The sequence below is a fragment of the Salmo salar genome, chromosome ssa03, assembly GCF_905237065.1.
Source record: "Salmo salar chromosome ssa03, Ssal_v3.1, whole genome shotgun sequence".
NCBI lineage: Eukaryota > Metazoa > Chordata > Actinopteri > Salmoniformes > Salmonidae > Salmo > Salmo salar.
This window is the reverse complement of record NC_059444.1, coordinates 2,453,622-2,465,042: the sequence shown is the minus strand read 5'-3', so window position 1 is coordinate 2,465,042 and position 11,421 is coordinate 2,453,622. Positions and strand designations below refer to the sequence as shown.

Here is an 11,421-nt window from a genome sequence, read left to right as displayed (position 1 = left end):
GATGAAGATCATCAAAGGTTAGTGCTGCATTTAGCTGTGGTTTGGGTTTATGTGACATTATATGCTAGCTTGAAAAATGGGTGTCTGATTATTTCTGGCTGGGTACTCTGCTGACATAATCTAATGTTTTGCTTTCGTTGTAAAGCCTTTTTGAAATCGGACAGTGTGGTTAGATTAACGAGAGTCTTGTCTTTAAAATGGTGTAAAATAGTCATATGTTTGAAAAATTGAAGTTTTTGCATTTTTGAGGTATTTGAATATCGCGCCACGGGATTACACTGGCTGTTGAGTAGGTGGGATGCAAGCGTCCCACCTAGCCCATAGAGGTTAACCTGTTAGGGCTAGGGGGCAGTATTGACACGGCTGGATAAAAAACATACCCGATTTAATCTGGTTACTACTCCTGCCCAGTAACTAGAATATGCATATAATTATTGGCTTTGGATAGAAAACACTCCAAAGTTTCTAAAACTGTTTGAATGGTGTCTGTGAGTATAACAGAACTCAAATGGCAGGTCAAAACCTGAGAGATTCCTTTACAGGAAGTGGCCTGTCTGACCATTTCTGGAACTTCTTTGCCATCTCTATCATTTACTAAGGATCTCTGCTCTAACGTGACACTTCCCACGTCTTCCATAGGCTCTCAGAGCCCGGGAAAAAACAGAATGTCGTCATTCCAGCCCCAGGCTGAAACACATTATCGCCTTTCTCAAGTGGCCCATCAAGAGACACTAGCTTATGCGCGTGACCCCGACCGCCCCCGCCTTTGGGATTTTTTCCTCTGTTTGCCGAAAAGGAGATTCCCTGTCGGAATATTATCGCTTTTCTACGACAAAAATGACGTAAAAATTGATTTTAAACAGCGGTTGACATGCTTCGACGTACGGCAATGGAATACTTTGAATTTTATTGTCAGGAATTGCGCCAAGCGCGTGACACTTCTTTACTATTTCGGATAGTGTCTGGAACGCATACGAACAAAACGCCGCTATTCGGATATAACGATGGATTATTTTGGACCAAACCAACATTTGTTATTGAAGTAGCTGTCCTGGGTGTGCATTCTGACGAAGACAACAAAAGGTAATGACATTTTTATAATAGTAAATATGATTATGGTGAGTGCTAAACTTGCCGGGTGTCTAAATAGCGAGCCCGTGATGCCTGGGCTATGTACTTAGAATATTGCAAAATGTGCTTTCACCAAAAAGCTATTTTAAAATCGGACATATCGAGTGCATAGAGGAGGTCTGTATCTATAATTCTTAAAATAATTGTTATGCTTTTTGTGAACGTTTATCGTGAGTAATTTAGTAAAATGTTAGCGAATTCCCCGGAAGTTTGCGGGGGGTATGCTAGTTCTGAACGTCACATGCTAATGTAAAAAGCTGGTTTTTGATATAAATATGAACTTGATTGAACAAAACATGCATGTATTGTATAACATAATGTCCTAGGGTTGTCATCTGATGAAGATCATCAAAGGTGAGTGCTGCATTTAGCTGTCTTCTGGGTTTTGGTGACATTATATGCTGGCTTGAAAAATGGGTGTCTGATTATTTCTGGCTTGGTACTCTGCTGACATAATCTAATGTTTTGCTTTCGTTGTAAAGCCTTTTTGAAATCGGACAGTGTGGTTAGATTAACGAGAGTCTTATCTTTAAATGGCTGTAAAATAGTCATATGTTTGAGAAATTGAAGTAATAGGATTTTTAAGATTTTGAAAATCGCGCCACAGGCTGCAAGTGGCTGTTACGTAGGTGGGACGAATTCGTCCCGCCTAGCCTAGACAGGTTATCTAACCACACTGTCCAAAAAAAAGAAAAAGGAAAAAAAAGAGCCAAGATGAACAACAACTTTGTCAGACAGGCCACTTCCTGTTCAGAATCTTCTCAGGTTTTTGCCTGCCATATGAGTTCTGTTATACTCACAGACACCATTCAAACAGTTTTAGAAACTTTGGAGTGTTTTCTATCCAAAGCTAATAATTATATGCATATTCTAGTTTCTGGGCAGGAGTAATAATCAGATTAAATCGGGTACGTTTTTTATCCGGCCGTGAAAATACTGCCCCCTACCCATAACAAGTTAAACTCTTAGACTATCGATACCGACAGAATAAGAGCAAGTCTTTAGTAATTAATAGTTTGCAGTCTGCAGCTTGGAATTCAATATCATTGAACGCGAAGACCGACGAAACATCTGTCCTATAATGACATTAATGAATGTCACTTTGAAAATCCATTCTAACCGAGAGAGAGAGAGAGAGAACAAGAGGACAACCTCTCCAACAGAACGAACTTTTCAACAAAGATCCCGACAACACACTGAGCGTAAATATATATATATTGATTGCAATTGTTCCCGAATGAGTGAGCGGTCATTATAATTATCAACTCTTATCAACCTTGTCTAACAAGCTGGGGAGTATCGCCACCCGCAGTGGGAGATCGAGGCGGCGATAGCTGAGAGGCGCTGGTATGAAGCGAGGGAGTGCAACAGATACGAGAGGCAGCCCCCAAAAAATGTTTGGGGGGGCACACGGGGAGATTGGCGGAGTCAGGCGTTAGACCTGAGCCAACTCCCCGTGCTTACCGGAAGCAGCGTGGTACTGGTAAGGCACCGCGTTATGCTGTGAAGCGCACGGTGACTCCAGTGCGCGTTCATAGCCCGGTGCGCTACAGGCCAGCCACCCGCAAGTGCCATGCGAGTGCAGGCATTGAGCCAGGACGGATTGTGCCAGCTCAGCGTGTCTGGTCTCCAGTGCGCCTTTTCGGTCCAGGTTATCCTGCACCGGTTCTGCGCACTGTGTCTCCAGGGTCCTGGGAGGGCCCAGTTCGCCCAATGCCTGCGCTCTGCCCGTGCCGGGCCAAAGTGGGAATTCAGCCTGGAGTGTGGGTAAAGAGCCTACGTACCAGAACTCCAGTGCTCCCCCACAGCCCAGTTTATCCTGTGCCTCTTCCTCGGACCAGGCCTCCAGTGGGTCTCTCCAGCCTGGTCTATCCTGTGCCTCCTCCCAGGACCAGGCCTCCTCTGGGACTCCGCAGCCTGGTGAGTCCTGTGCCTGCGCCCAGAGCCAGGCCTCCTTCATGTCTCCCCAGCCTGGTGAATCCTGGTGAATCCTGGGCCAGAGCCGTCAGAGCCGCCCACCAGTCCGGAGCCGCCAGAGCCGCCCGCCAGTCCGGAGCCGCCAGAGCCGCCCGCCAGTCCGGAGCCGCCAGAGCCGCCCGCCAGTCCGGAGCCGCCAGAGCCGCCCGCCAGTCCGGAGCCGCCAGAGCCGCCCGCCAGTCCGGAGCCGCCAGAGCCGCCCGCCAGTCCGGAGCCGCCAGAGCCGCCCGCCAGCCCGGAGCCGCCAGGGACGCCCGGAGCCGCCAGGGACGCCCGCCAGCCGGGCGCAGTCAGGGTCGCCCACCAGTCCTCTGGCGCGGCCAGGGGCGCCACCTAAGTGGGCGACGCCGAGGGTGGAGCGGAGGCCACGTCCCGCATCTGAGCCACAGCCGTAAGAAGGCCCACCCGGACCCTCCCCTTCAGAGTCAGGTTTTGCGGCCGGAGTCTACACCTTTGGGGGGGGGGGGGTACTGTAACGCCCTGGCCATAGAGAGGGGTTTTTGTTCTTTATTTTGGTTAGGCCAGGGTGTTACATTGGGTGGGCGTTCTGTATTCATTTTTCTATGTTTTTGTATTTCTTTGTTTTGGGCCGTGTGTGGCTCCCAATCAGGCACAGCTGTAGTTCGTTGTTGCTGATTGGGAGTCACACATAAGGAGCCTGTTTTTCCTTTGGGTTTTGTGGGGGATTGTTTCTGTTTAGAGTTTTTCCTGACAGGACTGTTTGGCTGTCGTTTTTGTTTATTTTTGTAAAGTGTTCTCTTACGTTTATTAAAATTCAAAGATGAACACTAACTCCGCTGCACCTTGGTCTACTTCCACAGACAGCCGTTACAAATATTGACCAATAAACATTCAGATAGGCGTGACCTGGCACATAAATGCATATGAATCAGACATGGATATTGGTATTGTAACACAAAGTGGTGCACATGTTCCAAGCACTGTCAAGAATTAACATATGCAAGCATATTCAGATCGACCAAACGGTGGCACTATAACGGGCAAATTATATCTCTTGATCTGTTTGATTTGATAGCGATGGACACATTTCACTTTACATCTGGTAAGAAGAGCTCTTAGAGATTAAAAATATGCCTTTGTTGACAGGAAACATTTTATTGGGGTAGCTGCTATATTGTGGTCGGGTTATTTTCCGTTGCCAGAACGATACACAACTCAGGGAGTCCAACCAAACACAGTCTCTCAATGTTGTTTCCCAAAGCTAACTTAGAGCTATCAGTCAGGTTAGCTGTCCTCTACTTTACCTACTGGCTTAGAGGTATCAGTCAGGTTAGCTGTCCTCTACTTTACCTACTGGCTTAGAGGTATCAGGCAGGTTAACTGTCCTCTACTTTACCTACTGGCTTAGAGGTATCAGTCAGGTTAGCTTTTTAGTCATTTACATTTACGTCATTTAGCAGACACTCTTATCCAGAGCAACTTACAAATTGGTGCATTCACCTTATGATATCCAGTGGAACAACCACTTTACAATAATACATCTATATCTTTTTTTTTCTTTTTTGGGGGGGGTGGTGGCTTTGGGGGGTAGAAGGATTACTTTATCCTATCCCAGGTATTCCTTAAAGAGGTGGGGTTTCAGGTGTCTCCGGAAGGTGGTGATTGACTCCGCTGTCCTGGCGTCGTGAGGGAGCTTGTTCCACCATTGGGGTGCCAGAGCAACGAACAGTTTTGACTGGGCTGAGTGGGAACTGTGCTTCTGCAGAGGTAGGGGGGCCAGCAGGCCAGAGGTGGATGAACGCAGTGCCCTTGTTTGGGTGTAGGGACTGATCAGAGCCTGAAGGTACGGAGGTGCCGTTCCCATCACAGCTCCATGGTCTTGTAGGCAAGCACCATGGTCTTGTAGCAGATGCGAGCTTCAACTGGAAGCCAGTGGAGTGTGCGGAGGAGTGGGGTGACGTGAGAGAACTTGGGAAGGTTGAACACCAGACGTGCTGCAATGTTATGATCGGCCAACAACTGTCAATCCCATATCAGGATGTTGTGTCTCCAGTACTGATGTTATGTGTGTATCATGGTTGTCGTAAGGATTGGACCAAGGTGCAGCGGGAATATGTATACTCATCTTTTTATTAGAAAAAACATCCCTCTTAAATAAGACCTTCAATTAGAAGCAACGAGGAGCAGCTGCTTCCAATTGAAGGTCAACCCCATTAACTAAACATAGAAATAGAATGACTAGAACTAACATAGCCCAACAAACCCCGAAACACTCTAAACAAACACCCCTCTTACATCGGCACATAGCCCAACAAACACCGAACCACATAAAACAAACACCCCCTGCCACGTCCTGACAAAACTACAATAACAAATAACCCCTTTACTGGTCAGGACATGACAATGTGTCCACCGCAATGCTTACGACGCACAAAGACAGAGCTGCATCATCGTCCATATCACAGTTAGGCAATATTCAGTCAGACACAATTCTAAGAACAACCTATAATGTAGTGGGAAATCAGACGACACATAAAGGAAAGTGATTCTGATAGATGAGAGAGCATCACGCATTTCTTATGAATTTCTCTGCTGTGTGGGTGGGGTCCTTGTATTATTGGTTGTTTCTGAGAATTTTGTCTGCCTGCATATTGCCCAACTGTGGTTTTGATGATAATATAGCTTTCTATTTGTGCACCGTAAGCGTTGAAGCAATGAATCAGTGCCAATCAATCACTCTATCAATGAATCAGTACCAATCTATCACTCTATCAATGAATCACTACCAATCTATCACTCTATCCGTTGAAGCAAATGCACTGGTGTTAATCATCCTGTGTTATTGGCTTTGCTTTAGCCATATAGACTCATAACAAACAAATGAGAAGATGGTTGATAGTCCTGAAGTTTCCATTGCTGTTGTCCTACATTTCACATTTCACTATATGTTCCAGTAGGATAGTAGACCTAGCTGATCTATAGGTTCCAGTAGGATAGTAGACCTAGCTGTAGGTCTATAGGTTCCAGTAGGATAGTAGACCTAGCTGGTCTATAGGTTCCAGTAGGATAGTAGACCTAGCTGTAGGTCTATAGGTTCCAGTAGGATAGTAGACCTAGCTGTAGTCTATAGGTTTCAGTAGGATAGTAGACCTAGCTGTAGGTCTATAGGTTCCAGTAGGATAGTAGACCTAGCTGTAGGTCTATAGGTTCCAGTAGGATAGTAGACCTAGCTGTAGGTCTATAGGTTCCAGTAGGATAGTAGACCTAGCTGGGTCTATAGGTTCCAGTAGGATAGTAGACCTAGTTGTAGGTCTATAGGTTCCAGTAGGATAGTAGACCCAGCTAGGTCTATAGGTTCCAGTAGGATAGTAGACCCAGCTGGTCTATAGGTTCCAGTAGGATAGTAGACCTAGCTGTAGGTCTATAGGTTCCAGTAGGATAGTAGACCTAGCTGTAGGTCTATAGGTTCCAGTAGGATAGTAGACCTAGCTGTAGGTCTATAGGTTCCAGTAGGATAGTAGACCTAGCTGTAGGTCTATAGGCTCCAGTAGGATAGTAGACCTAGCTGGTCTATAGGTTCCAGTAGGATAGTAGACCTAGCTGGGTCTATAGGTTCCAGTAGGATAGTAGACCTAGCTGGTCTATAGGTTCCAGTAGGATAGTAGACCCAGCTGTAGGTCTATAGGTTCCAGTAGGATAGTAGACCTAGCTGTAGGTCTATAGGTTCCAGTAGGATAGTAGACCTAGCTGTAGGTCTATAGGCTCCAGTAGGATAGTAGACCTAGCTGGTCTATAGGTTCCAGTAGGATAGTAGACCTAGTTGTAGGTCTATAGGTTCCAGTAGGATAGTAGACCTAGCTGGTCTATAGGTTCCAGTAGGATAGTAGACCTAGCTGGTCTATAGGTTCCAGTAGGATAGTAGACCTAGCTGGTCTATAGGTTCCAGTAGGATAGTAGACCTAGCTGTAGGTCTATAGGTTCCAGTAGGATAGTAGACCTAGCTGGTCTATTGTTCCAGTAGGATAGTAGACCAAGCTGGTCTATAGGTTTCAGTAGGATAGTAGACCTAGCTGATCTTTGTCCTCCTTAGCACTCAGACAGTTGCTTCCTGTGTTCTGGTGAATCACGTCCCCTCTGTTCTTCCCGTCTTCGAGGGTGTGTGGTGGTAGAGGCCATAGCTCCCTGGGGCCCCATGGTACCACTTCTTCTTTCTCAAACAAACACACCCCTTCTCTTTCTGTGTGCTCAAGGATGAATCAGAGCTGTCCGCAAGAAATGTTTTAATAACAGACTAGTTTCACTCCCTGGGGTCAGGGTCAAGTGTGTGTTCCTTAAAGAGTGGTAATTATTAAACAGACAGCTAGCCGTTAGCCAGGTATAGTCTGACAGCTAGCCGTTAGCCAGGTATAGTCTGACAGCTAGCCGTTAGCCAGGTATAGTCTGACAGCTAGCCGTTAGCCAGGTATAGTCTGACAGCTAGCCGTTAGCCAGGTATAGTCTGACAGCTAGCCGTTAGCCAGGTATAGTCTGACAGCTAGCCGTTAGCCAGGTATAGTCTGACAGCTTGCCGTTAGCCAGGTATAGTCTGACAGCTTGCCGTTAGCCAGGTAGTCTGACAGCTAGCCGTTAGCCAGGTATAGTCTGACAGCTAGCCGTTAGCCAGGTATAGTCTGACAGCCAGCCGTTAGCCAGGTATAGTCTCACAGCTAGCCGTTAGCCAGGTAGTCTGACAGCTAGCCGTTAGCCAGGTATAGTCTGACAGCTAGCCATTAGCCAGGTAGTCTGACAGCTAGCCGTTAGCCAGGGAGTCTGACAGCTAGCCGTTAGCCAGGTATAGTCTGACAGCTTGCCGTTAGCCAGGTATAGTCTGACAGCTTTCCGTTAGCCAGGTAGTCTGACAGCTAGCCGTTAGCCAGGTATAGTCTGACAGCTAGCCATTAGCCAGGTAGTCTGACAGCTAGCCGTTAGCCAGGTAGTCTGACAGCTAGCCGTTAGCCAGGTATAGTCTGACAGCTTGCCGTTAGCCAGGTATAGAGAAGCGTCCCAAATGGCACCTTATTATTCACTATATAGGGTACCATTTGGGATGCTCCTATAGTGCTGGTTATTGTAGCTAATGAGATGACACGTAGGCTTACTTTACATTGTTGTAATAACCATCTAACCTGTTGGGATGAACAGACATTGGTTAGTGATTTACATCCTAAATGGTACCCTATTGCCTTTGTAGTACACTACTTTTAACCAGGGCCCTTTGTAGTACACTACTTTTAATTAGGGCTCTTTGTAGTGCACTACTTTTAACCAGGGCCCTTTGTAGTACACTACTTTTAAACCAGGGCCCTTTGTAGTGCACTACTTTTAACCAGGGCCCTTTGTAGTGCACTACTTTTAACCAGGGCCCTTTGTAGTGCACTACTTTGAACCAGGGCCCTTTGTAGTGCACTACTTTTAACCAGGGCCCTTTGTAGTGCACTACTTTTCACCAGGGCCCTTTTGTAGTGCACTACTTTTAACCAGGGCCCTTTTGTAGTGCACTACTTTTAACCAGGGCCCACAGGGTTCTATATCAGAATAGGATGCCATTCGGGGCCCAGAAATTGACTATAGTCTCATGACTTGTGGTCCGCTTAAAATACACAGAACTTATATTTTTTTAACACCACAGTGTTTTCAGCGAATCGTAAACCCTGACGTAGTGAGTACATGTTGGCTGATCGAGGGTGTCAGTGCACCTCCCATTCACCAGAAAAGTGAACAACATCCATTGATAGAGAAGAAAAAAAGATGTCATGTGACAGAGAACTTGATGGTTAATAAATAGCAGACCCAGTCGTACAGAACACTCCACTCTGCTGTAGGAGGTCTGTATGTCAGGCACAACCCTACTGGGACCATGACAATCATGATAACTGTACTGATGCTCTTCATTCAAACCACCCTGGGGGCTCCTGAAACAGGTATGTTGTTTATCTCGTTGGTTATTAGTTTACACCTGAAACAGGTAGGTTGTTCATCTCATTGGTTATTAGGTTACACCTGAAACAGGAATGTTGTTCATCAATCAAATGTATTTATAAAGCCCTTTTTAATCAGCCAATGTCACAAAGTACTATACAGAAATCCAGCCTAAAACCCCAAACTGCAAGCAGTGCAGATGTAGAAGCACGGTGGCTAGGAAAAACTCCCTAGAAAGGCAGGAACCTAGGAAGAAACCTAGAGAGGAACCAGGCTCTGAGGGGTGGCCAGTCCTCTTCTGGCTGTGCCAGGTTGAGATTATAACAGTACATGGCCAAGATGTTCAAACGTTCATAGACGACCAGCAGGGTGAAATAATAATAATCACAGTGGTTGTCGAGGGTGCAACAGGTCAGCACCTCAGGATTCAGAGTTAGATACAGCAGGTGCGGTAGAGAGAGGGAGTCAAAAACAGCAGGTCTGGGACAGGTAGCACATCCGGTGAACTCGTCAAGGTTCCATAGCCGCAGGCAGAACAGTTGAAATTGGAGCAGCAGCAGCACCAGGTGGACTGGGGACAGCAAGGAGTCAGTGACTCAACCCACTCAAGTGATGCACCCCTCCTAGGGACAGCATGGAAGAACACTAGTAAGCCAGTGAGTCAGCCCCCGTAATAGGGTCAGAGGCAAATAATTCCAGTGGAGAGAGGGGAACCAGCCAGGCAGAGACAAGGGCGGTTCGTCGCTCCAGTGCCTTTCCGTTCACCTTCGTATCCCTGGGCCAGACTACACTCAGTCATAGGACCTACTGAAGAGATGAGTCTTCAAAAAAAAGTTAAGACTTACAGGTCAAGACAGAGTCTGTGTCTCACATGGAGAAAACTCTGCCTCCAGATGTTTGCTTAGAAATTCTAGGGACAGTAAGGAGGCCTGTGTCTTGTGTCCGTAGTGTACGTGTAGGTATATACGGCAGGACCAAATCGGAGAGATAGGTAGGAGCAAGCCCATGTAATGCTTTGTAAGTTAACAGTTAAACCTTTAAATCTGCCTTAACAGGAAGCCAGTGTAGAGAGGCTAGCACTGGAGTAATATGATCAAATTTGGGGGTTCTAGTCAAGATTCTAGCAGCCGTGTTTAGCACTAACTGAAGTTTATTTAGTACTTTATCCCGGTAGCCGGAAAGTAGAGCATTCCAGTAATCTAGAAATGTCAAAAGCATGGATACATTTTTCTGCATCATTTTTGGACAAAAGGTTTCTGAGTTTTGCCAAGTCCTTAACGATTACAAGCATAGCGAGGGGCTCCCGAGTGGCGCAGCGGTCTAAGGCACTAGATCTTAGTGCAAGAGGCATCACTACAGTCCCTGGTTCAAATCCAGGCCGTAATTGGGAGTCCCATAGGGCGGTGTACTGGTTTGGCCATGGTAGGCCGTCATTGTAAATAAGAATCTGTTCTTAAATGACTTGCCTTGTTAAATAATTTTTTTAAATTAAAATACCCATAACATGATGCAGCCACCCCCATGGTTCAAAATATGAAGAGTGGTACTCAGTGATGTGTTGTGTTGGATTCGCCCCAAACATAACGCTTTGTATTCAGAAAACATTTATTTCTTTGCCACATATTTTGCAGTATTACTTTAGTGCCTGCAAATAGGATGCATGTTTTAAAATATTTTATTCTCTGCGGGCTTCCTTATTTTCACTCTGTCATTTAGGTTAGTATTGTGGAGTAACTACAATGTTGTTGATCCATCCTCAGTTTTCTCCTATAACAGCCATTAAACTCTGTAACTGTTTTCAAGTCACCATTCGGCTCACGGTGAAATCCCTGAGTGGTTTCCTTCCTCTCCGGCAACTGAGTTAGGAAGGAGTCCTGTATCTTTGTAGTGACTGGGTGTATTGATACACCATCCAAAGTGTAATTAACAACTTCACCATGCTCAAAGGGACATTCAATGTCTGCTTTTTTTTTTACCCATCTACCAATAGGTGCCCTTCTTTGCGAGGCATTGGAAAACCTCCCTGGTCTCTGGTTGAATCAGTGCTTTAAATGTACTACTAGACTGAGGGACCTTATAGACAATTGTATTGTATGTGTGGGCAGTGACGTGTATTCATGGCTGCCAAGGGAAGCCACGCTTCCCCAAATAATTTACCAATACAAAATACGTTATTTTATCATTTTTATCTTTAGTCTCTCTGTGTTTTCATAATTTTCACTCAATTCACAAGTGGCTGAATGTATCTCCCAGGGAAAACATCCTAGCAAGGGAAACAGCACCCCTCTGTGTCAACATCTGAGTGAGGGAAACAGCGCCCCTCTGTGTCGTTATGTGTAGCTAATAGGAACCTATAGAAACAGCGAGTCTGATCTAACCATAGTTTACTATGTT

The 11,421-nt window shown here is 45.9% G+C and overlaps 1 protein-coding gene across 4 annotated transcripts in view; it reads left to right on the top strand.

Moving 5' to 3' along the window:
• Nucleotides 1-8,905: 8,905 nt before the first annotated feature.
• The window catches only part of LOC106596213 (macrophage mannose receptor 1), a 56,963-nt gene continuing 54,447 nt past the window's right edge, over nt 8,906-11,421 (top strand). For 3 of the 4 annotated variants that reach the window (XM_045714387.1, XM_045714386.1, XM_045714385.1), the window contains exon 1: nt 8,907-9,029. In XM_045714387.1, the coding sequence (XP_045570343.1) occupies nt 8,966-9,029 (64 nt within the window). In that variant the 5' untranslated portion in view covers nt 8,907-8,965. Of the gene's footprint in view, nt 9,030-11,421 lie in introns of all 4 variants that reach the window. The other variant, XM_045714388.1, reaches the window with a different exon arrangement.